This window comes from Setaria italica, chromosome IX (genome assembly GCF_000263155.2).
Source record: "Setaria italica strain Yugu1 chromosome IX, Setaria_italica_v2.0, whole genome shotgun sequence".
NCBI classification, from domain to species: domain Eukaryota; kingdom Viridiplantae; phylum Streptophyta; class Magnoliopsida; order Poales; family Poaceae; genus Setaria; species Setaria italica.
The window spans coordinates 6438916-6463004 of NC_028458.1; the positions used below are offsets into that span (position 1 = coordinate 6438916).

At 48.0% G+C, this 24089-nt stretch overlaps 2 protein-coding genes and 1 pseudogene across 6 annotated transcripts; 1 reads left to right on the plus strand and 2 right to left on the minus strand.

The window, feature by feature from the left end:
• Positions 1–273: 273 nt before the first annotated feature.
• Positions 274–3361, minus strand: LOC101781996 (annotated as a pseudogene).
• Positions 3362–12323: 8962 nt separating this feature from the next.
• On the minus strand, positions 12324–17254 carry LOC101782402 (peptidyl-prolyl cis-trans isomerase FKBP62). 5 transcript variants are annotated; one of them, XM_022822868.1, is made up of 13 exons: positions 16978–17254; positions 16585–16820; positions 16393–16473; positions 16152–16217; positions 15446–15640; positions 15273–15359; positions 14730–14905; positions 14522–14644; positions 14299–14445; positions 14098–14225; positions 13896–14016; positions 13164–13205; positions 12324–13084 (listed from the first exon to the last, which is right to left on the minus strand). In XM_022822868.1, the coding sequence occupies exons 4-13, from the start codon at positions 16192–16194 to the stop codon at positions 13040–13042; spliced, it is 1107 nt and encodes a 368-aa protein (XP_022678603.1). In that variant the 5' UTR covers positions 16195–16217; positions 16393–16473; positions 16585–16820; positions 16978–17254; the 3' UTR covers positions 12324–13039. The 5 variants fall into 5 exon arrangements, with proteins under 5 accessions (XP_022678603.1, XP_022678601.1, XP_022678602.1 ...); XM_022822866.1 differs by having other exon boundaries at positions 16585–16874; XM_022822867.1 differs by having other exon boundaries at positions 16971–17254.
• A 4692-nt stretch (positions 17255–21946) lies between these two features.
• On the plus strand, positions 21947–23738 carry LOC101783091 (lecithin-cholesterol acyltransferase-like 1). Its single transcript, XM_004981834.4, has 2 exons — positions 21947–22501; positions 22578–23738. Exons 1-2 carry the CDS (start codon positions 22074–22076, stop codon positions 23506–23508), a joined length of 1359 nt encoding a protein of 452 aa, XP_004981891.1. The 5' UTR covers positions 21947–22073; the 3' UTR covers positions 23509–23738.
• Positions 23739–24089: the final 351 nt, after the last annotated feature.

The following is a 24089-nucleotide window of genomic DNA, read 5'->3' on the forward strand; positions in this document are numbered from 1 at the left end:
GATTGCTAAACATATCTTATAAAAGCTAAAAGCCAGCAACAGCTTACCCTTTCATAAAGGTTCAAACAAGCAAACCTAAAAACTTGAGCGTCCATTTGTTCCCGGAGGTACAGTATAAGTCACCAGAGTGGTAGGTAACACACATTTAAATAAAATATAGTAAATATTACTGATCTTCGTCGCTGCAAACTGTCCAAATGGATACAGCCTTAATTGAAAGAGAGTGCGAGGAGACAGATGCAAATGGTTTGGGTCAGAAGAAACAATCACTACTGGATTCAAAACTAATCCCACCCGTTTTATTTTAAACGGCCAAGGGGGTTGCATGCTTTATTCTTTTTGTCCAGTAATGGTCGACAGTGTTTAGGTCTAACAGGAGGGGGTTTTTTTTTTTGCCAAGAGTGAAGATGAATCGCCAACAGCCAACCAACACTCTTGAAAGGTTAATAAATAATAACGCCTTCGTTGATTTCTGAACTAAGAAAACATAATGTTAACTTACAACCCCCTGGGTATGGGGCAAAACATTTGATTTGTGGGCTTGTATGGCATTCCTTGCTTCATCCGAATTCAAATCGAGATGCAACCCAGTAGGCACATCAGAGAGGCTCATTGGTCAGCCACCTTTTCGCAGCAGCAAAGCATTCTTTAGGCCTGTTGTCTGAAACAATATGGCGACCACCCTGCATCCACAGCCAAAATATAAAGGTGTTGTTAAGTATGCCATGCATATACACTATGCATCTGAATCTGATTAGCCCACCCAATCCGTAAGACGAACCTTTATTGTTGCAAAGGTTAGATTGTTGGCGTACGTTATTGTGAATCTGGCCAAAACAAAGCATGACATGCATTGCTCGTTAGATTGATCTATACCAAAATTAGCGTAAAATTCAGAATCTCGCAAGAGTCCACATCCACAATAAAGTTGTCAAATGATAGTCTAATAACGACGCAACAGATTGATTGGGGGATAAAAGACTAGGGCATCAGAACAACATGACAGACCCTGCAGCTTGACCATCAAGGTGCCACGCCCTCCAGTCTTCAGCAATGGAGAAGTTGAAGGATCTTATCCATGCATGTGTGCCCGAGAAGGGTACGGTGAGGTCATGGTCTCCGCTGCAAGGCTCAAATAATGGTGACATACACATAAGAAATTAAGAATGATCCTACTGAATCACTAGCTTATGTTTTCACCTGTACACAAGAGCGCGGTATCCCCTGGTGGTCAGTTTGAAATGGTATCCTATGCTGCTTGGCAGATCAAACGTGTAAGGAAGTTCTCCTTTAGGTTTGCACCTTATCCACTCCTTCACTGTTCCCTATTATTAGTGCTATCCTTGGGTCATTAGAACTTCAATTTCAAAAGGTAAGAAAGTAATAAAAACATTACCTCCTTGATCCCGAGAGCTGCTCTGGTGGCATTGTCGTTAGCCCAAATGTACGACGGGTGGTAGCGGTACTTCTGTGTGTTTCAAAAAAAAGAGCAATTTTTAGGCAGCCAGTGGTAGTGAACAAGAGAGATTAACTACTTATTTCGCTTTTGGCCTACATCTGCATAAAAAGAATTGAGTGAACAATCATCAGGGCAAAGCTAGGTTGACTTACAATACAACCATAAGGTGGGCCATCACTAAGTTCATAGTGTTCCTCTGCTAGAGACTTTCTTCTTAGGGCATCTCTCCTTGGTTTGGGTGAAGCAGAGGGGCATACTGGGTCCAATATGCCTTCATTATCAACTTCTGACATGAGCTGTGAAGACGACATAAGGATTAAGGAATGCTAAACTAGCCTTAGTGGACGATATATATGTACAGAAAGTAAGTGTTTAGACAGGATAATAAATAAAGCTTACATCATTAATAGTTTGCCCAACATTAGCACAGAGTTTGTTTGTGGGGTTTACGTAATCTCCTCTACAGTTTATGAGGGCAGCCTTGGACAAGAAAAGGGAAAGAAAGGGGAATCAGAAGTATGCAGTGGTGTTATTGCAGTATTGCTATGCTGCAGCCTCTGAGAAGGAATAAGCACCTCGTAAATTTGGTCAGAAATTATTCCGAATGAATGACAGTATGGAATTCTGGAGTTATCATCAATCTTATCTCCTGTGAGAGGATTGCCGACTAGATAGCCCTGCATACAGAAAACGATGTGTGTGACATAATTAATCGTATTTTAACCAATTGGTAATTGTTTATTTATCTGCTAGAAATTACGTGCCTTGAGGTTGATAAGTGGATACTGCATTTCTTCAATACCTAGAGCATGGGACAGTGTTAGTTAGCACTATGAATCGTCCAGGAAATGAGGGAAACTGGTATCGCAAAACAAATGGTACCTTCTGAAACATGCTGCGCAATAAGAGGAGTCATCTTCCCGGCATACGAGTCTCCGCCAAGGTAGAAAGGATTTGAAAGATACCTTGGGTGATCATCAAACCACTGTACAAGCAGAATTTTAGAAGCATGCATGCTCAATATGTATTTTCGTCTTCAGTTCTTCAATCAATGCTGAGCTTGTTGTGTTCCCCAACCTTTCTCAGAAATGTCAGGACTTGCAAAGAAGCCGAGATGTCTCCCACATTGTAGCCTTTGGGATCGCGCGCATATGAAAACCCAGTGCCGACAGGCGAGTCGACGAAGATAATGCTTGCCACCTGATGACGTTCGATCAAATGGTTCATCAAATAGCAGCCTCGAGAGGAAGGTCGTGTGAAGATATTATATATAGAAAAAAAAAAGTAGGATCTCACTCTCACCTGCGTCAAGGAATAGGGATTACGGGACCAGCTGCGGCAACGTGCCGTCGTACCGTCTCTCGACAAACTTGAGGGGGCCAATCTGGAAGGCGAGGGCGCTGAAGGCCGAGCACCCGGGCCCGCCCGAGTGCCACAGGAGCAGGGGGTCCGTGCTGGGGCTCCGCTCCGACTCCACGAAGTAGTAGAATAGCTCGGCGCCCCCCGTCGCGTCGCCCAAGCCCACGTACCTGACACGCGTGTGCAGGGTCATCGAAGCAAGAAGGGCAGAGCATGCTGGCGCCGAGGGCAGAGGGAAGAGCATGCTTATTATTACCCGGTCTCCATGTAGAAGGGCAGAGGGCCATCGAACCCCGGCAGGCGGGTGACCACCGTCGCCGAACGGGTGAGCGGCAGCGGCGGCGCAAGGAGAAGGCAGGCGACGAGCCGCAGGAGCAGAGCGGGGTGGCGGCGGTGTCCGGCGGCATGGACGACGCGAGGTTCCAAGGGCATTATTTTCTTCATGGTCGCCGTCTTCGTTTTCTGTATGCTCCGAGAGCTTCGGGTTTTGCTATGTTTGTTGTGCCCGTGTGCCTAGCGCATTATTCGTCGGATTATATATGCACGGCCGGGGAAGAAAGAAAGAAAGAGACCGAGGCCTAAATTTGCCTAAATTTCTTTGTACGACTTCTAAATTCTTTCCTCGAAATTAAAGAAAAGGTTTTCTGTACTACCTCCGCCCTCCGTTCACCTAAAGTGACCTTCCGGCCACGAATTTTAGCTTTGTGGGTTATGGCCTACTAGCTCATTTTTAGATGTCTGATGAAACGTCACCTTTTACTAAAAGAAGGGATCGGAGTATTGTCCAGCCCTACGGTCTTTGTCGTCTGTCATTAGTGTCCTACAGGGACAGTGTCGGTAGCAGTGTCCACCGCGAGATGGGCCACGCCACTCACGTGCTCACAGTGGCTTAGTAGTTGGTACGTATGGCCACAGCCCACAGGTGAAAGGGCGGTCAGCAAACTTACACGTTCTCGTCTTCTCGAGCCTTTTGGTCGCGCCTACAACAACTTAACGCTCTCATGGAGGAAAGGATGCTTCGGGGTCACTGTTTTCTTCAAACTCCCTTCTCAAAACTATGTACGAAGCATGGCACTTTCTAATCTTAGAACAAAGCTTGGGGACTCTCCATGTGTGGTCGAGTTTTTCGTTTTCACTGGACTCATCTTGTGTCTGCACGTAGGAATAGTTGAATGCCATCTGCTTCTCTCTCTCTCTTCTTTTTTGAAACGATCGTATGCTTCTCCATCTCCGTCTTGATTTATTTTTTTGAAAGATACCGTCTTCATTATTGGGCAGAGGCTTTATTGGGACCGTGACATGGGGAAAATTAAGGACGACGAAAACACTCATGAATTCAATTGTTTCTTGAATATATACTGGAGCTGCATGGATCTGGAATAAATTCAGAAAAATGTGAGCACCAGTGCTGAGTCGAGGACTTAAATCCACATGAACAGATTTCACCTTTACCGGCTGAACTACGCTCAGTTCGCAACAGCACGCGTGCTCTAGCTAGCTCTCTTTGCGCCAGTTGTCCAGTCCTACGCTCCTTCGTTTGTCATACAGCTGGATATCATCCTACTCGCACGATCCTACCACACACAAAGGACGCCTCATGCATGGCCCATGATCACGACCCATGGGGACAGCCAGCATGGCGTGCGCACGTTACAGTTCTGTTGTTTCCTGCTAGACCTACCTCCACTTGATTGTTAGTACTTCTGATTTCTCCTCGGTTTTTGTTTTCCCCTCGATACAGTCTCGTAGAGATTTGATGGGGGTTGGGTTGCATTAAGGAGTAGGGTTGATCGCTTGATCGTATAGATTTGATGGGCTGGGTGGGGGTTGCAATAAGAGTAGGATCGGGATCATCGGGTTGGATACTTGGATCTCGATTTAATTTTGCAACCGATGCGAATTGCAGGGGCACGGTGCTGAGGAGGAGCAAAAGGCAACGAGGAAAGAAGGATGCCAAAGCGGCGGCCGTCCGGTGATCTTGTCCGTCCCCTGCGGCCCCGCAAATCCTCCCCTGCAGCGGCACCTTTACCTCATCTTCGATGACTGGTTCGCGGGATACAGTATCCGCAAGGTAGACCTGCATGATCAGCCGCCGGCAACTGACGACGTCTCAGCCGAAGGGGCCGCGACCGATGCCACGACCGGCCACACCACGCGGCAGCGGCGCACGCCGCCGGTCGACTTCCGCGTGAACTCGCCGCGCGGGCTGCCCATGTTGTTGGAGGGAATGGCCCTGGTCTTGTGTGAAAGCTTAAGACCTGCTTGTAAATATGTACCCACTAGGGTAAATCGAAAATTATCATCCCCTCCCTTCTCTGCATAAAGTACCCAAAAGGATATGAGACACTTGAACTCTTCTCACTTGCTCTTATATTTTTACACCTTCATCCCTCTCATTTCTACCCCTCTACCCTCCTTCTTTCCTTTGTCCCTTATTTGGAGACATTTGACGCCCACCGCATGTTTGGCTTGAGGAAAAAATCTGGAGAGAGAGAAGCTTTGGCCCACGCGTCTACCTCTTCAGCCGGCCATCAAACCAGTGCGCCTCCATTTCGGCGGGTCACCATTCGGCCCATACGCGCTGACCTCTTCGACAGGCCACTCTTTCGGCCGAATACGGGTCACGCCAACACCTTCGTTCAATAGCCACGAGAGGCTCGGGTACGTGTACGTGGCGCACAGGCCCAGGTACGCAGTACTAGCCAACCAAGTCGCTGAAAATGGTAAAAAAAAAGAAAAGAAAAGCAGCAGCCGAGGGGTTTCCGCCACGTTAAGCTCTTCGTCCTTGTACTAGCATTTGTGCTCTGATTATTTTCAATACTAAACTTTTACGTTACTTTGGCCTAGACAATAAATCTCGGCGTATTCTCCTTTTCTTTACTGCCAAGCTCAGCATGCAAATTATTTAATTGACTTGCATGACACGATCGTTTCCTGGTACCCGTAACAAGGTAGATAGGTAGTAGCTACGATCATTTCCAGCTTTCTTGGGTAACTTTTTAAGCAGCACAGCACTCGTCCATCGGTTATTTCGGACCAGACGATGCCCCCTTCGGACAGTCATGGGCCGCGGCAAAGACGAGGCCCGTTAAGGCGTCGGCACGCACTATTTGATCGATTTTTCACCCTTCGGAATCATTCGACCTTTGGAATCGTCTCGGTCGAATTTCGTCTGACTCCGGCTTCGTCACCGACAGTGTTTGGCTTGAGGAACTTCATCGTCTGCTCCGCCTTCATCGCCGACGGTATTCGGCTGGAGGGACATTGTTGACTACTTTGTAGTCCACTCCGCCTTCATCGAACTCAATCTTCGTCGCTAATAAGTGTTCGGCTCGAGGGACTTTATCAACTATTTTGTCGTCGACTCGTACTTTGTCGACTACTTCGTCATCCACTTCGCCTTCATCACCAACTCAGCCTTCGTTGCTGACAAGTGTTCGGCATGAGAGACTTTGTCAACTACTTCGTCGTCCACTCCGCTTTCATCACCAACTCAGCTTTCGTCACCGACAAGTGTTCAGCTCGAGGGACTTCGTCAACTACTTCGTCGTCGACTCGTCCCAAAAGAAATAAGGTACGTTCCATTCCTCGAAAGAAAATGGTTGGGTGGCCGGTAGGGATCCAATCCGACGCCTCAAGTTTCATAACAATCTCGCGTCCGAAGGGGTCAGATCAATGCTCTACAAACCCACAGTTTTGCAGTCAAGAGCGTTGAGCTAAACGTTTCATTTAATGCACTAATCCTCTATTTTTTGCAGACAGTATCCTTTGAATATTTTTAGACCTTGCGTTCAGTATAATTTTACACGTTCACGTACTACTTTGAACGTCAGTTCCTGCTTTACAGTAAACACGTGTTAAGACGGTTCTGATTCTAAAAGATAAACCCTGCCAGCTAATTGCACGATACATTTTCAATCAATAATATTATGTATGTTGTTGTTATGATTAATCGTCCCAAAGTTGTACCTGTTAGCAAGTTCTACAGGTAAAATGTCACAAATCTCTACATTGAATCTCGACGCCACTACCAGCTGATGGGCTTCGGTACACTCATGTCGGTGGCCTTCGTCCCCCCGAGGCCGAAACAAGGCAAGAAATGCGACCAGCCAGGTTTGGCCTTTTCGGCCCATGTAGGCAGCCATTTCGGCAACCCCTTCGGAGGCCTGAAGAAACAAGCAAAGAGATGTTGGGCTTCGTCCTTTTCGACCCACGCCGCAACCCTTCCGAGGAGGCACAAGCTGGGTCGACGAAGCCCAACTGCAACTACATCCGCTCATCGGCCAGTCACGCATGGGCCGATGGCCCCTTGGGAGTTCCAGCTCGGCCGGCCACTTACTTCTACCGCCAAGCAGTTCGCCGGCCCAAATGCATGCCTACAAATCAGCCATCAAGGTGGCAGACCTCGTCGTCGGTTGGGCCTCGATCATCAAATTTGGGCCATGGTTTCCGTAATCCGTCGGCGAACTTTTTATATTTTATATTTTTTATTTTAGCATTTTGCAAAAATACATAGTCAAACAAAAAAATTGTAAAAATAGGCTATTGTCGCCGGGACAAGAGGTGCACCCCTCCGCACCATACTTTCAAAAAATCATAATTAATTCATATCAACTCGGATGGAGATAAACTTTATATAAAACTTGTAGATCTCGACGATATCTATAACTTTGTAGTCAATTTTTTTTTCATTTGATATCATATTGATCCTCAAATAATCGATACAAGTTTCAGATCTAAAATTCAATTTTTAGATCTGAAACTTATGTCGATTATTTCAGCAATTAAAGGATCCAGCCGGTGGTAAGGCCCTTCCACCAGCCCAACCGCCGCCTGGGCCGGCGATAAGGCCCTTCCGCCGGCTGGGCAGGCGACAATAATCTAGTTTTACAATTTTTTCATCCGACAAATCAAAAAAAATATATAAAAAAATAAAAAAATTCTCCGTCGGCACTACGCGCATCGCTTCGGCCTCAATGGGTGTGCCCATTAGACCTCTTCGGCCAGGCGTACGAAGGCCCAGGTAGGCAACAACTACCGTACCACTTTGGTGAGTTTGGTTTAAATTAGCACAAACATCAGGAGCCGAGGGGTTCCGACTCGGTGAACCTCGTCTCACGGAGGCACCCTCGGATAGTCAAAGGTGGAATCCTCAATTGCTGTCAGACGCTAATAGCTTTCTTTATTCTCCGTATTTGCATCATGCACAAACGTTTTGGTTAGTATATGCATACCCACAGTTCGCTTTTCAAGGAACAGTTTCTTTTAATTCCGAAGCTCATGCATGAACAGCTTTAATATCTGCATCTCGGCAAGGATGTAGTGCTTGACTTTGCTTAAATTCCTACCTCATTGAATAATCAACAAAGGGCCTGCTTCGTGATACTCAAAAGCGACACAGCTGGGTCCTTTTGTTCTGTTCGGTCACTCTACAGTGCCGAAGGGGCCCAGCAAAGAAATCAACCATTAAACTGTATGTCTCAGTTAAAGCTTTAATCCCCTGTCTTTCAGAATGTATCCTTTGAATGTCTATTAATTCGAATGTAGCGTGCATTTATAATATTCTTTACACTGTTTGCATACTAATTTAATATCAGCTTTGTTACACAATTACTCCGAAGGGGAGATATGTTCACATTACGTGCACCTTCATGCATTATACTGTTATTTTACAACATTACTTGCTTCGGGTCTACGTATTGGTTATCTACTAACAAACTTTTTCAGATAAGTGACGAAGTACCCTTCGTCCGAGATAACAAACCAATCTTTGGACTATGTATGAGTGTGGAAAGTGAGTTTTTCACTGTCTATTTTTCGGTTGATTATTGAAAGTCATCAAGTTATTCATCATGGACACTTGGGTTTTTACGGGAAACGTTTCCCCTTCGGCGAGCCAGCCGTAACTGCAAAGACATCACTCAAGTTTGCTGGGCTTCGGAAAACCAAAGCCCATCTAATCAATCCCCTCGGTCCAGTTGATAACTCTTACGGCCCACTCACAACCCCTTCGGAGCCCGCCCAGGTATTTACGAGGCCCACGTCGCGCTCCCTTCAGTCATTTTCTGAACCGAGGTGTCACCTTGCAGAGAGCGCCTGAGCATGTCCTTGTCAGCTCTTAAATCTCGAGCATGCAGACACGTTATAGATTTCACATTGATTATTTATTATTTCATGGTGCTCATGCCGGTTTTTTTTTAAGTACTTCGGAATATATATGTGTGCCTGCCATTGAGATTTCGCAGGCTCTCAGCAAGACTCTATGACCGTTCGGTCTCAGTTAGTCTCCCTCGGTTGGGTTTTTCACGAGGGTAGAATGCAGGCAGTTCACTCGCCGGGCATTTTGTAGCTTCGGCGTCAGCATCTGTCTGGCTTCCGGCGCAAGTTGGGCTCCGTTTGATTGGGCTCGTCATCCGTGTAGTTGGGTTTCGGCCAATACACTCGCGAACCGGCGGGCTTTCAGCGCGAGAAAGGAACCTCGCCTTGTTACGAAATAAACTCTCGCAAGTGATCTACGCCTTCTACACGAAGTCACTCACTTTCTACAACGGGCCGACTAAGGGCCAAACTAAATGAAAGCCGCACGATTTTTCTGTTGGCGGCAAAATCTACGACTTTGTACTTAGAGGTGAATCTCTCACCTGGGGCTTCCACCTTTGGAATTAACAATGTTCTATTAAACTATATTCGTGCATCAAGTTACAAACCCTTCAGGTATCATGCATGTTTCACTTGCTCATGAGCTAAGGCTCTAAAAGTGCACTTCATGTGCAAGAAACCACCATTGTGTGCCGTGGTTTCGGTCGCAATTCACATACACCATACTTCTCACTCTTTGCTTGTGGGCAAAAGAGGCTATTTTTATGCTTCTTAGTTTTTGCTTTTCTCACTAACATGCAGGTTTGACCAATCTTTGTAAGTATCTCTTCAACTTCATAAGCTAACCCTACGCATGAAGTATTGTGTTTCTTGAATGCAGGACCAGCTAGCACATGTAAGTATCTTACTATCACCTCAGTTTTATTTCTGCATAATCGGTTTTGTCTCTTACCCTTCGTTTTGGAAGTCTTTGTGCATAATCGGTTTTGTCTCTTACCCTTCGTTTTGGAAGTCTTTACTTAATATAGTGCTCACACTAACCCTTCGTATGGAAGGATTTTTTAGGATGACCCTTCTCACCAAGGTAAGGAATTCCAATATGTTTGCCCTCTGTTTTCATATGTTCGTATACGCTCATCTCAAATGTGCTACGTGCCTATTCTTAATTCTACTTTTTATCCCATTCACATCGAGAGGATGCATGGAAGTATCATGTTTTGTATGCGCACTTCACCACATTTCTTGCAGGATATTGCTTTCGGGTTATCGGTTTTCTCCCCCGAAGCTAATGGTTCCGCGGTTATCTTATTGTGTTATTGATTTGGAAATGGCTATGCCATATCAATTGGTTTTCTATATCTACTGGACTTCATCGATTGATTGGCTTCCGGGAATTCTATTGGACTCTGGTATCATTGGATTTCATTTATCTCATGAAGCTTTTGTCACGCAAAGACGAGAGACTGAACTGAAGGGTATCCTTCACTTTATCTTGCCAACCCTTTATTCTCACCCTCATGCAAAAAGCATCCATTCATTCATACATTCATTTCATACATGCAAGCATTGCATTGCATTGCATTGCATTGAAGCGAAGCATGAAGCCGAGAGCGTTCACGCTTAAGACTCTATCATGCAAGATGCCGAAGAGACATAGAGCCGAGAGCACCTACGTTGAGACCTCTATGAAGTGATAATGCCATAGAGTAAACGCCAAGTGTATATGAATGGCTGTATATGCTAAAGAGTGGTTGTAAATGCCGAAAGGGCCCTGAAAAATCATAACGCCAAGCGCGATTACATATTTTTGAGCATAGAAGCCAGGAAAGGCATGCTCTACTTTTATCTAATTCATAGCTTTCCTTAAACAAAGGAAGTTTCATTGATTCTTGCAAGAAAAATCTACTTTGTCGTCTACTTCACTGTCGACTCCGCCTTCGTCGCCGACAGTGTTCGGCTCGAGGGACTTCGTCATCTACTCCACCTTTGTCACTGATGGTATTCGGCTTGAGGGACTCTATCGACTCGGCCTTCGTCGTACTACTTCGTCGTTGGGTCATACTACTTCGTCTCCGCCTTCGTCGCCACCAGTGTTCGGCTCGGGGCTCGTCGACTACTTCATCGTCGACTGCTTCATCGTCGACTCCACCTTCGTCGCCGATGGTGTTTGAGAAGAGGGGCATCATCATTTACATCATCATAGACTTCGACATTGACCACCACTTCATCTCATCTCTCAACATTGATTTGAGGGCTGGGAAGGATTGAACTTAGAGCCTTCATCACGAACACTGGCCAAGAGGGGCTATGGTGGTATCGGGATGAACGGCATCACTGATGCCGAAGGATAAAGGTTTTGCTCGGTGCTCGTGACCAAAGACGAGGGGCTTCATCGTCTACTTCGTCGTCGGCTCTACTACTTCGTCGTCCACTCGTACTACTTGGTCGTCGACTCAACCTTCGTCATCGACTCGTACTTCATCGTCGACTGCTTCGTCATCGGCTCATACTATTTCGTTGTGAACTCGGCCTTCGTCATCGACTACTTTGTCGTCAACTCGGTCTTCGTCACCGATAGTGTTTGGCCCTCGTCGTCGACTGCTACTACTTCGTCGTTGACTACTTCGTCATCAACTCGGCCTTTGTCATCAACTCGGTCTTCGTCGCCGACAGGGTTCGGCTCGAGGGACTTCGTCACCTACTGTCAGTGACGAAGAGGGAAGAAAAGAAGCTTCGGGAACAAAGACCTCCTCGGCAACAACAAAGCTTCTGGCTATCACCATCGCCAAAGATTCTCTTCTTCATCAAAACTGAAGGCGACCATTAGCATAGCCATCGCCAAAGATTCTCTTCTTCATCAAAACTGAAGGCGACCATTAGCCAAACTGGTAACTTGATGTGTGTGTAGATCTGCTAGGCGTGCGTGCTCTTTTCTCCATTCCATTTTTTCCCACTGGATTTTCAGAATGGAGTTTTTAGTGAGGGGTACGGTCACAAGGGTGTTCCTCGGGACCGAAGTTATAGCAAGGTCTTCCACCCCGAGTGGTTGGCCAACCCTGTGCTGGTGAAGAAGAAGAATGGCTCATGGCGCATGGTATGAACTACACAAGCCTGAACAAGGCATGCCCCAAGGTGTCGTACCCGTTGCCTCGCATCGACTCGACCACGGGATGCGAGATCCTTTGCTTCCTCGACACCTACTCGGGCTACCACCAGATCGCGATGGAGTCCAACCAGCTCGCGACCTCCTTCATCACTCCATTCGGCGCGTACTGCTACGTCATGATGTCGTTCGGGCTCAAGAACGTGGGCTCCACATACCAGAGGTGCATGAACCGCTGCCTTGACCACCTACCTGGTCAGGGATAGGGATACAGTGGAGGTCTATATTTATGACATCATCATCAAATCCCGCAAGACGGAGCAGCTCATCGCCAACCTGAGAGACATGTTTGAGTGCCTCCACTGCTACAACATTGAACTCAACCTGGAGAAGTGTGTCTTCAGGGTGCCCAAGGGCAAGCTCTTGGGCTTCATCGTCTTCGAGCGTGCCATCGAGGTCAACTCGGAGAAGATCACTGCCATCAGGAAGTTGCGGCCGAGCACCAACCTAAAGGGCACTCGGAAGCTAATGGGATGCCTCGCCTCCTTGAGTTGCTTCATCTCGCAGCTTGGGGAGTGCAGCATGCCTCTATACAAGCTCCTGAAGAAATCCGACTAGAGGCGCAAGAGGTCTTCACAAGCTCAAAGCCTTTCTTGCCTCGCCTCCGACCCCTCCAACCTTGATCTCGCCAACCCCGGAAGAACCCCTGCTTCACTCTTGATTTACAGCATAGCATGCAAGATCACCGCAAGTAACCTGGTTGGTACTGTTTTCACTTCCACAGTAAATGGCGTAAAATCTCATCTGTAGCATGATCGTCTGAATACACAATGCTACCATAAAAGGGATGCACCAAGTTATATAAGGAAGGTACAATATTGTGGTGTCTAGAAAACAATTTTTGGTACTTTCCCATGTATAATTTTGTGGTACCTTCCATTCCAAGGACCATAAAAAATAGTAAAAACATTCAATATGAAAGGATTACGCCAGACTTATCTTCAGTGTCGTGATGTACACTACTCTTCTTTGACCACCTCTAGTGCTTCCTCTGCGTCAGAACTCTGAATAAAACAAAACAAAATGGTTCAGCAATGGCCTCGGTTTGTCCCATAATTAATAAAGATGTGACTGTACACGGACCTTCGCTTCTTCATTGTAAACTGCACTTTCAACTTTGCACTTCTGCAACAGGTTGAAGAGAAAGATCAGTCAAAACTCTTAGTGGAGTAGCACAGAAATAGGAGGTCAAATACAAGTCCTAGCTAGTGAAATGGCTCTCTTATATAGTACTGTCAGTAAGGCCAGATCCTTCAGTTCCCTATCAAAAGGAAAATGGAGAACATGGTGAAATGTTCACAGATCGAATAAGTAGGATGTCAATTTATCTTTCAACTACCGCCCTCTTTCCATGCCAACATACCAACAATGCAAGTGCATGGGCACAATTAAAACCAATAAGATTTTTTCTACTGAATTGGTTAATTGTAGTATCGTATGCATTACTAGGCAGTTAGTGCTATGGTCTAAACATCGCACCATAGAGCTTATATATTTATATATCAATCTAAACTAGGATGGAGGTACAAAAGTGATATACGCTTTCACCTGAGAAAGAGGCAACATACTGAGACTAAACTTCATCAATGCTATGCAACCAAACTAACGGTTCTGCTAGCAACTGAAGTAGCATGTGCTCGACAATTAAGAATTGCAAAGAAGGTCAAAGGACAAAGTTTCCGTGTGCTTGACAATTAAGATGGAACATTACTTTAGGAATTGTGCTTTTAGATGCTCCTACTCAGAGAGAACGGGGAGTTTACCAGTGCTTTCATAAAGCAAAGTATAGGAAAAATCAGGAAATGAAAAGGTTACCTTAGCGACCACATTGGATTCTTTTGCTGTTCGATCAAACATGTTTGCATAAAGCTTTGCATCCCGCTTGTTACTCTCCACCTGAAGCTTTTTCAAATGGGCTTGCAGTAACTTCACCTCCCTAGAAATGAAGAATGGAAATTTGAAATGCCATGATACTTATTACACCAGAATATGACAGGAAAGAAAGGTTTGTCCTCACTTGTTGTCAGGATCCAATTCTAATACTTTCAGTACATCTCTCTTAGCTAATTCCAGGTCATACGATTCAACATAAGCTTGTGCTCTCTGATACAAAGCCTTCACATTGCAAGACTCTATTTCTAGCACCTGACATAAGAAAAATGTGTAGCTTGTAACAAACTTCAAGCTGCAGGTGACATGAAAGTCATCTTCCACATACCTTTGAACATAAGCTAATTGCTTGGGCATTATCCTTCAGTTTAAGGCAGCATGCTGCATGGTTCAACCAGCAGGATACTCTCAGAGTTTTCATTAACTTTTCAACTTCATCTTCAAAATTCCCATCCTCATTAATATAATTAAGGCCCTGAGAGGAAAGAAATAAGTCTACCTCCCTGAAGACTCTGGATTCAAAACTATGAAACAGAAAAAACTTAAATTACCTTGCTATACTTCTTTGCAGCCCTTTGAAACTTCCCTATGTTGAATAAGTCATTGTTAGCAACTTTTGATTTCTCTGCAGCCTCCAACTTTTCATGGCCACTCATCTCCCATGATTCTTTTTCCTGCCACGCCAGAATCAGGAATACACAATAAGTAGAAGAAAACACAAGCCAGGTGGAGAAGATGAAAGCTCAGACTAGCCAATACCTTTGTGAAGTCTACCAATTCCACTTCATATATCAATGTAGAGCAAGAAAGTACCGTTATCGACTGCCTTTGTACTTCTGTATTGCCAAATCCATACTCAGATTTCACTATCACTTCAGCAAGTTCACCCTTCACCATTGTTGCCACTGCACGATCTAATCCAATAGTTACCTGTTCTGCAAGTGGCACATAATGAAAGGAGGAAGTTAAAGAAGCCATTATAATAGTAACAGATACATAATAGAACAAGTACATAATAGAACACCAGTATTAGCATCCAATGAACTAGAGTGGCTCAGCCAAATTACCATATCATAGATAAAGCAAAACGACTTTATAAAATCATGTGACTACATTTCTAGAATCAAATATTTAGGCACCAAATGTTTGAAGGTCTCAATACTTCTAAGAGGAATAATGAAACGGCTATAAAGTATTTGCTACTGTTGTTGTAATAAGTACTATAGCCATACTTAGGGTGATTTTCCAACATGCTTATGATGATTGGAAGATTAATTTAACTATATAGTTGAATTCAGTTACCTTCATCTATGATGAATTCAAAGGGCTCCCCATCAAAGCCAAATTTTTCAAAGACGGTACCATCCTCCAGGCTACCAGTATATCTAACTAAATGTGAAGTTAAAATATGTGTCAGCAGGAGATTAAATTACAACAAAGCATTCAATCATATCAGTACGCAAAAGAATCCTTACTATGAACAGTTTCACCATCATGTGGCGTGCGAATACCATCACCACTCTTTAATGTCTTCTTCATTACTTTTAAATCTCCTGTAACATCAACTACTGGCTTTAATGAAACTAATTTCACATCCATATTGACTGCAGAATTTGGTGGAACCACAGAAAGTTGGTTTTTAGCAGCTCTTCCATGCTCCCCAAATGCATCTATAGGTGGTTAATAGATGGAGTCAGGTAGACTGCAACACTTATATTTTCATAAATAAATGAAAAAAATGCAAAATATGCAGGGCAATAAGAAAAATAGTGCACAAGTCTCATGGTTAGGGAGGTCTCAAAAAAGGTAAGTGTTACATTGCATGTGTACATGTCTCACATGTGTCGAGATACTACTTCCATCCCAGATAATTTTCAAATATCTCAACTGACAGCGTGCAACAAGTTAATCAGTCAACTTTCAAATATATACTTGTCAGATGGACTTGATGGAATTATGAACATGTTACACATTGAAACACAGCTAGCTGATAGAATCAGTTGCATCAGGAGAAAATTCTTACTCAATTAGACGTAGTAAGAAAGATAGTAACTCTTTTTTTTAAGTAAAGTAAGATAGTAACTAATGTTAAAATTTAGCAAGTATGGTTTTACAACATTAGGGGGTGAACATAGCACTGACAAGGCAGAACTTTTTTATAAATATAACTTTGAGACGTACCTTGTGATTGCACCATCATAACAACTCTGTCTCCTTCCTTCATTGTTTTTAGGACCTTAGGCAGTGCTGGACAGACGTGTCCGGAAAAAACATAAAATTGATTCAATCTCACACAAGTCACAATAGAGCATTTTTCCCATCCAATACATGTTGTTTTCAGGCTTCACAAGGACATTATGAGCACTATTGAGAAGAGCTCTATAACAGTTAATCATTTGAATAAAGATTATGGTGCAATTACCTTCATTAATAAAGAAGGTTGATCCTTCTTATGGAGATTCTTCAACTATCAATTCATCAAGTAGCTTGATTTTGTACTTGACTGTATAAATACATGAACGACTGTCATAAAAGATTACAGGATACCAATGAAGCATTGGTATTTAAATACAAGAGACATTAGGAGCAAGATTATTTGTCACGTAGTGTTCACCTGTAACTTCATCAAGATCCCCTATTTGTCTGTTCCCTCCAGTTGATAAAACTTTCTTTACAATTCCACCATTTTTATATACATCCACCACTGTCAACCATGATAATATCTCTACCTCAAAATGTAGCTCACAACCATTAGGAACACCTGGAGCACCAGAATCTTCATAAGCCAATGGAGCACCTGGAGCACCTGGAGCACCACTGCCGAGATTGATCGTGCGGGGCTCTCCTCCTCTGTCCCTCGGCAAAGCAAACAACATGCCGTCAGGGAGTGTCCCAACGTAGTGCCTTGCAAAACCAAAAGTCCAAACTGGGATGAAACGGCTATGGGTATGTGGGGATGACGGGAGTGACAGGCTGAGAGAGAGGAGTGGAGGGGGGAACCTGAGACCTCATCGGGAGGCACGGGAGTGGCCCATCCCTAGCCTGAGCGAAGGAGGCGCTTGCGGATCCCCGACGAGCCGATGCCACGCTCCTCACCGACGCGGAGCGGGGGTGCCGACTCGATCTCCTCGCCGGCCTCATCGTCATCGGAGGAGGAGGAGCCCCCGGCGCCCACCATGGCCATGGCCGCAGTAGGTGATGCGGGAGGAGCAGACCATGGCGTCACCTCTCACGCCTGCGCTGGCCTCGCCGTGCAACTCTCTGTTCTACTGTTTCTCGGCGTTTCTACAGGTGTGGGCGCGTGGCACAAGCACTGGAACACCGAAGCCAAGTGAAGATTAAGCTGATAGGTGGGCCGGGAACGTCAGGGTGTGTGGTCCGTGACGTGTGTGGCCCATAGCGAAACGTCTGCAACTTGTAGGTGGGTCGGACGGATCATGCATATGGGCTGGATGGAGTTCTCAAGCCCAGTTGCGTGTCTCCGGTCTTCCGAGTAATGGACACGGCCCTCATGCCTCCTTCACAATCCAACTCAGCTATATTATTTTTAGTTACCCAGTTCTTATTGAATCCGATCCTTAAATTTACTATATTAAGGGGGTATTTGGTAGCACTCCACTTCAGAAAAAACAGCTCTACTTCACCAACTCCACAAAATTGCCTACCAAACACGTCCAACTCCACAAACTCCAGCTCTAGAAAAAATGTGGGGCTAAGGGTTAGATCCACATTTTTCCTGGAGTAGCTCAGGGGTGCTCCAAAAATATCATTTTCAGACTTCTTCATGGAGTTAAGGGTTATTTACCCACCTTTACCACTTGTTACAATGTACCGGTTCATTTCTATTTTCCCGAGACTCCATCCTCCTCTTCGTCTCGCCGCACAGAGGACCACCGGGCCTCCTACTTCGCCGACGCCCTCGCAGCCCGCCTCTCCCTCTCCTCCAACCCCTCCTCCTCGTCGTCGTCCTCCAGCGCAGCCGCCGGTGTCGCCCCCTACACGTTCCCCCCTCGCCGGAGACACTCAAGATCTACCATATCCACTCAAGATCTACTAGATCCTGTACCAAGCCTGCCCCTGCATCAAGTTCGCCCACTTCACCGCCAACCAGTGGTCGGCGTTCCTCTAGGCGCTTGCCCCCGCCCAGGCGGCCCGCCGACACTGCAGCTCACGGGTGTCGGCCACCCTGCCACCGCCGTCAGGGAGACCGAGCGCCACCTCGCCTCCCTCGCCGCGTCGTTGCGTGTGCCGTTCGAGTTCCATGCCGCAGCCGTTGACCGGCTGGAGCGGCTCCACCCCGCCGCGCTCCAGCATTTGGCAAGGCGCTCGCCATCAACATCGTGAACAGGCTCCATCGTGTCCCTGGTGCCCACCTCGGCCCCCTGCTCTCCATGATCCGCGACCAGGCCCCCAAGATCATGACGCTCGTCGAGCTGGAGGCTGGCCACAACTTTGCGCCGCCGTGAGCTTCGCCTTCCTTCGCCGTCCCGTGCTGAGGTTCTCCGATTGTTTGTTGTTCCAATTCCGATGGTGGTCGTTGTTGAAGAGAAGGGGAGAAAAGAGAAGGGAGAGGAAGAGAGGAGGGGAAAAAAGAAGAGACTGTGGATCCATTCACAAAAGGGTAAAATAGACTATTCACAATAAGTCCTCATGTTTCTGAAGCTGGAGCACTGCAATCAACCAAACACGTACAACAACTTCATATTTTCTTAAAGTTGGTGGAATGAAGCTGCAATTTTGTGAAGTCGGTAGAGTGGAGCTGTTTTTTCTAGAGTGGAGTGCTGCCAAACACCCATTAAATTAGAGAGACCTTTACCACCCCTACTTCCGGGGGACTTCATCGTCATACTCCCACCAGACAAAGTGTGAAAAATAAATTACATCACAATTCGTAGCAAGGTAATTATTTTACTAAATAGTAAATACAATATAAATCTATATACGTACTTATATACACGCACGCGCACTGAACCTACATGAACGTGCGGGTGCATCCTATCCCGTGAGCACGCTCGTGTACATTCGTAGTAAAATTTATCAAGGCAATGACATGTAGCACATCGGGTTAAGCATCCGGCGCGACATATTTGTAGCGTGTATCAAATACACACCTAAAAAGGCTATCATGTGTCAAACTTGTGGCATGGCAATTGTGAATACGGAATTCAGGTGGTTGAAAACGTGCGCGTGCTCTCGGCTCGCTTACCGTGCTCCGATGGTCCTGTTCTCTCTTGGCAGCACCAGCGAGTGCGAAGCGAGGAAGTGCAAGCTTGTTGTGACAACGGCGCATCCAACGCAGAGATGCCGTTGTCCCACTCAACTACTAAAGTACGAGGAACGGGTAGTTTCGTGTACCGAGTCAAACGATATCTCGGCGAGGGAGGCCGCCCGTTATTGAAGTCAAGAAAGACCTGCTCTTTTTCTTCCAAGATGGCGTCAACACATTCCGGCACTTACTTATTATCAAACAAAGAAAGAAAGAAAGAAAGAAAGAAAGAAAAACACTTTCCGGCACAAATTGAGAACGACAGCTCCCGTGGCCGCGTACTCGTATCCAGAGCATCGACGTTTAACCTTGCTCACGGCCGGGGCCATGCGCGACAGAATAATTTCGCTTCACGTTTTCGAACCACAGACACTTTCAATTGACATCGGCAGGTATTTCGATAGAAAAGAAATAACAATCGGCAGTGAGACACTGAGACGGACGTGTACTTCACGTATACAGTATGCTATAGGAGTCGTATTTTTCCGCTTTTTTTAATCAGTACGAACAGCAGATTTTGTGCTGTGGCGCACTCAGATTTGTCCTGCCGTCCACGTTCCAGACGTTCCAGCTTCATCACAGTGCGTTTGCGCCGGCGGTGGCGTTGAGGCTAAGCTGCGACGCCGACCCGACGAGCCGTCCTGGCCGACGGCCCGACGGCGCAGCTCTTGCTCCGTGGCCCCATCGCCTGCGCCCGCTCCCCGTCTTCCAGCCCGAACTCGCACGCCCGGTCCTCGTCGATCCGCCCGATGGCCACGCTCTGGCTCCGCGGCCCGACGCCGCCGGGCGCCCTGGGCGGGCCAGCGCGGGAGGCCGCTCTGATGAGCTCCCGCACGTCGTCGTCAGCCCCCGCCGCCGACCGGTAGAACCCGTGGCTCTGGCACCGCGGCATCGCCACCAGCCCCACCGGGCCTCCTCCCCGGCCGCCGCCGCCCGCGCACGCCGCCATCCGGCTCACGTACAGGTCCCGCGCGCGGACGAGCACGCGGAACGGCGCGCGCGCGCACCGCCCCAGCACCGCCAGCACTCGCATCCCCCGGCTCGCCGTCGCCGCCGACACCACGACCGCCATGCCCGCCTGCCGGCCGCGAGGAATCGATCGATCAAACGGTTTGTTCCTTGCTTTGCTGTGTGTTGCACTTGCACCGGCCTGCTGTTTCAGGCAGCTCCCGGAGCGAGGTGGCACAGGCACTTGGATGAGTTGATGCGGCAACACGACGGTTAGCTGGGGCATGATATAGGTGGATGACATGCGACTCGTTCCATTCGAGCCGGGAGGTGACGTGCTTGGATGGCTACGGATTAGGCAGGGTGAGTTCTGATTCTGACCCGATGCTCGTCTCGTTGGTTGCGCGCGACTGAGCTCGCGATGCTGGCACGACTTTGTTTCGGCCAGGGAGTCTTGCATTGGTTTGCTCTGTTCAAGTCAGGCGGGCCTTGCTTGTGTGGACTCTTGAAGTCGACGACGACGGGTTCATCAGTTCAGTCGGTCGTCGCGACTCGCGAGGAATCAGGTTATTGTGGGCCTTTTTTCCCTTTTTTTGGCTAGCTTGCGTTGAGGTCATCTGACGCGGGTTGATTGATGATTTCCCAAGGTATAGTTATTAGCAACGGACGTGTTGTGTAAGGTACAGACGTACGGTACTGTGTACAGATACGGAATAAAATTGCAGCCATGTGGACGTATAGCAAGTTGCTACCATTTTCAGGAAAACGTAGCAGCCACGCCAAACGTTTCTGCAGGCAAAATACTAGCAGGCTGGCCATTAAAGTCACTTAAATCAAGATCTTATTATATAGAAGTTGTATGTACGTTGCAACCTAATGTTCCAACTAATACCGAGTACTATAGCATATTTTAGAAAAATGAACGATACAGGGCTGTTTTGTTTTAAAACAGTGTTCAAAAATGGCGATTAGCCGATTCTAGAAATAACCATCATAATTAGAAATTTAATTGATTTTTTATAAATAAAATTTTTCCCAACATAAAACATTGATTTATTAAAAATATTTACTGAAATAAATAAAAAGGAATAAAAAGAAGCATGACACAGTCACTTGTACAGGTTCCAGCTAGGCCTTCGGAAGCCCATGAACAAAACGAGCAAGCCCAAGGCCTGTCCTTGTCGTCGTCGTCGCCTCGTCGGTTATCCAACGGTTTGCTTTAGCGTGGCAACATTCCTTACCCCAAAAATGTTCCGGGCAGCTGCCACATTCCCATCAGCTGCTGCCTGCTGCCACTGCGAGTCCGGTGCACACATCACTCGCTGCTGGCTGGCCGACGGCCGGCAAACACATCACATGGCATCTCCTCGTTGTCCAGCCAGAGACGAGTTCGGCCGCTGGATCCGTGCGATGATTGATACTGTACTACTGAGCACGCACTACGCCTGCCCCCGGCCCAATCGTGTCCGGCGACGAAAGGCAGCCGGCGGCCCGTACGTGCTCCGGCACACGCTTCCCCAATCCCCAACCGCCGGATCGCGTGACCGACAGCCTCGAGCCCCCGGACCCGGCGACAGCAGGGCCCTCCAAGTCCACACGCAGCACGTACAGGCGACGGTACACATTAACACACGGGGGTAATTACGCTGTGACACGAGCTCGATTTGAACGTGCATGTTGGTTAGACGGGTGCCTACCCACTGCGGCCAGGACGAGACGTAACCACTGCCGTTACCGTGGCCTTTTTGAGCGGCTCCAAGCGATCCTGGTAGCATCGCCAATCAGTGAGCTCCGGGAAGCACCGTCACCACCACACAACACAGTAGCAGGGAGCACCCTAATCCCAAAAAGCAACAAGGAGACAAAAGGGAACAAGCGTGGAAGGAAGCATGGAGGGGCGCCCTTCACTGGCCCCCGCGCCAGCAGCGGTGACGGTGATGGTCGTTATGCTGTCGACGCTGAGCTGCTCGTGCTGCGGCGCGTCGTCGGCGGCGAGGGCGGTCGCGGCCGGGCGGCGGCCGGTGATACTGATCCCGGGCGCGGGCGGCAACCAGCTGGAGGCGCGCCTGACGGAGGAGTACAGGCCGGCGAGCCTGGCGTGCCGGGTGTGGCCGCCCGTGCGCGGCCGCGGCGGCTGGTTCCGCCTCTGGTTCGACCCCTCCGTCCTCCTCCCGCCGCTCACCAGGTGCTTCGCCGACCGCATGACGCTCTACTACGACGCCGGCGCCGACGACTACCGCAACGCGCCCGGCGTCGAGACCAGGGTCTCCGACTTCGGCTCCACCTCCACCCTCCGCTACCTCGATCCAAACCTCAAGTAAGCATTTTTACGGCAGCTTGCAAATGTCCGTGACCGTGACGTGACGTGACAAAAAGAACTGACGCGTGCGCAGGCTGCTGACGGGGTACATGAACACCCTGGCGAGCACGCTGGAGAAGGCCGGCTACGAGGAGGGCCGCGACCTGTTCGGCGCGCCGTACGACTTCCGGTACGGGCTGGCGGGGCCGGGGCACCCGTCGACGGTGGGCACCGCGTACCTGCAGCGCCTCCGGCTGCTGGTGGAGTCGGCGTGCGCGGCCAACGGCGGGAGGCCCGCCATCCTGATGGCGCACAGCCTCGGCGGCCTCTTCGCGCTGCAGCTGCTGGCGCGGAGCCCGCTCCCCTGGCGCGCGGCGCACGTGGCGCGCCTCGTCACGCTCTCGGCGCCGTGGGGCGGGTCGGTGCAGGAGATGCTCACCTTCGCCTCCGGCAACACGCTGGGGGTGCCGTTCGTCGACGCCTCCCTCATCCGCGACGAGCAGCGGAGCGCCGAGAGCAACCTGTGGCTGCTGCCGGCGCCCCGGGTGTTCGGCAACACCACGCTGGTGGTGTCGCGGGGCCACGGAGACGGCGGCGGCGGCAACCGCTCCTACTCCGCCAAGAACATGACGCAGTTCCTCCGGGACATCGGGTTCGAGCAGGGCGTCGAGCCGTACCGCGCGCGGATCCGGCCGCTCGTCGAGGCCCTGCCGGAGCCCGGCGTGCCCGTGACGTGCCTGGTGGGCACCGGGGTGGACACGGTGGAGAGCCTCGTGTACGGGGACGGCGGCTTCGACGAGCCCCCCGAGGAGGTGGTGTACGGCGACGGGGACGGGACGGTGAACCTGGCCAGCCTCGTGGGGCCGATCAAGGCGTGGTCCGACTCGCCGGCGCAGGTCGTGGAGGTCGTGGAGCTCCCCAAGGTGTCGCACTCCGGCATCCTCAACGACAGGAGCGCGCTCGAGCAGATCATCAGGATCGTCGACTCCATCAACCTGAACGCCACGAGCTATCAGCCGTCTTGAGATGCTTTGCATTGGTAGACGACTGATTTTAAAAATTCCACTTCAAACTTTGAGGGTTTTTTTTTTCTAGTTTTTTTGTTAATTTTATTTACGAGATGATTGGGATTTGCTTCGTAGTAGCTTTTAGCTGGGACTTTGAGGGTGCATCTTTTTGTGCACATCAATAAGTCATCTTGTTAGAGGCAAAAATAAACAAGAGAGTTGGATTTAGCTTTTTGAACGTTGCAGTTTGAATGTTAGCCAGAGGTGCGATCTCAATTTAAAGCAAACTTAGGGGGTGTTTGGATCCATAGACTAATTTTAGTTCGGGTCACATCGGATGTTTGTATACCAATTAGAAGGACTAAATATGAATTAATTATAAAACTAATTGCATAAGCTGTGGCTAATTGGCGAATCTATTAAGCCTAATTAATCCATGATTAGCACATATTTATTGTAGCAACATATGGTCAAATCACAAACTGATTAGGGTTAATAGATTTGTATCGCGAATTAGCTTTTATTTATGCAATTGATTTTAAAATTAACCTATATTTAATACTCCTAATTAGTATCTAAACGTTCGTGACGGAACTAAA

Excerpts from the sequence above, each read along its gene's own strand:
- LOC101783091 (XM_004981834.4), top strand. The coding sequence starts at position 22,074 with ATGGAGGGGCGCCCTTCACTGGCCCCCGCGCCAGCAGCGGTGACGGTG. Across the intron at positions 22,502-22,577 it reads TACCTCGATCCAAACCTCAA|GCTGCTGACGGGGTACATGA; the intron begins GTAAGCATTTTT and ends ACGCGTGCGCAG.
- LOC101782402 (XM_022822868.1), bottom strand. The coding sequence starts at position 16,194 with ATGAAGGAAGGAGACAGAGTTGTTATGATGGTGCAATCACAAG. Across the intron at positions 14,645-14,729 it reads AATTGGTAGACTTCACAAAG|GAAAAAGAATCATGGGAGAT; the intron begins GTATTGGCTAGT and ends CTGGCGTGGCAG. Across the intron at positions 14,446-14,521 it reads CTGCAAAGAAGTATAGCAAG|GGCCTTAATTATATTAATGA; the intron begins GTAATTTAAGTT and ends CTTTCCTCTCAG.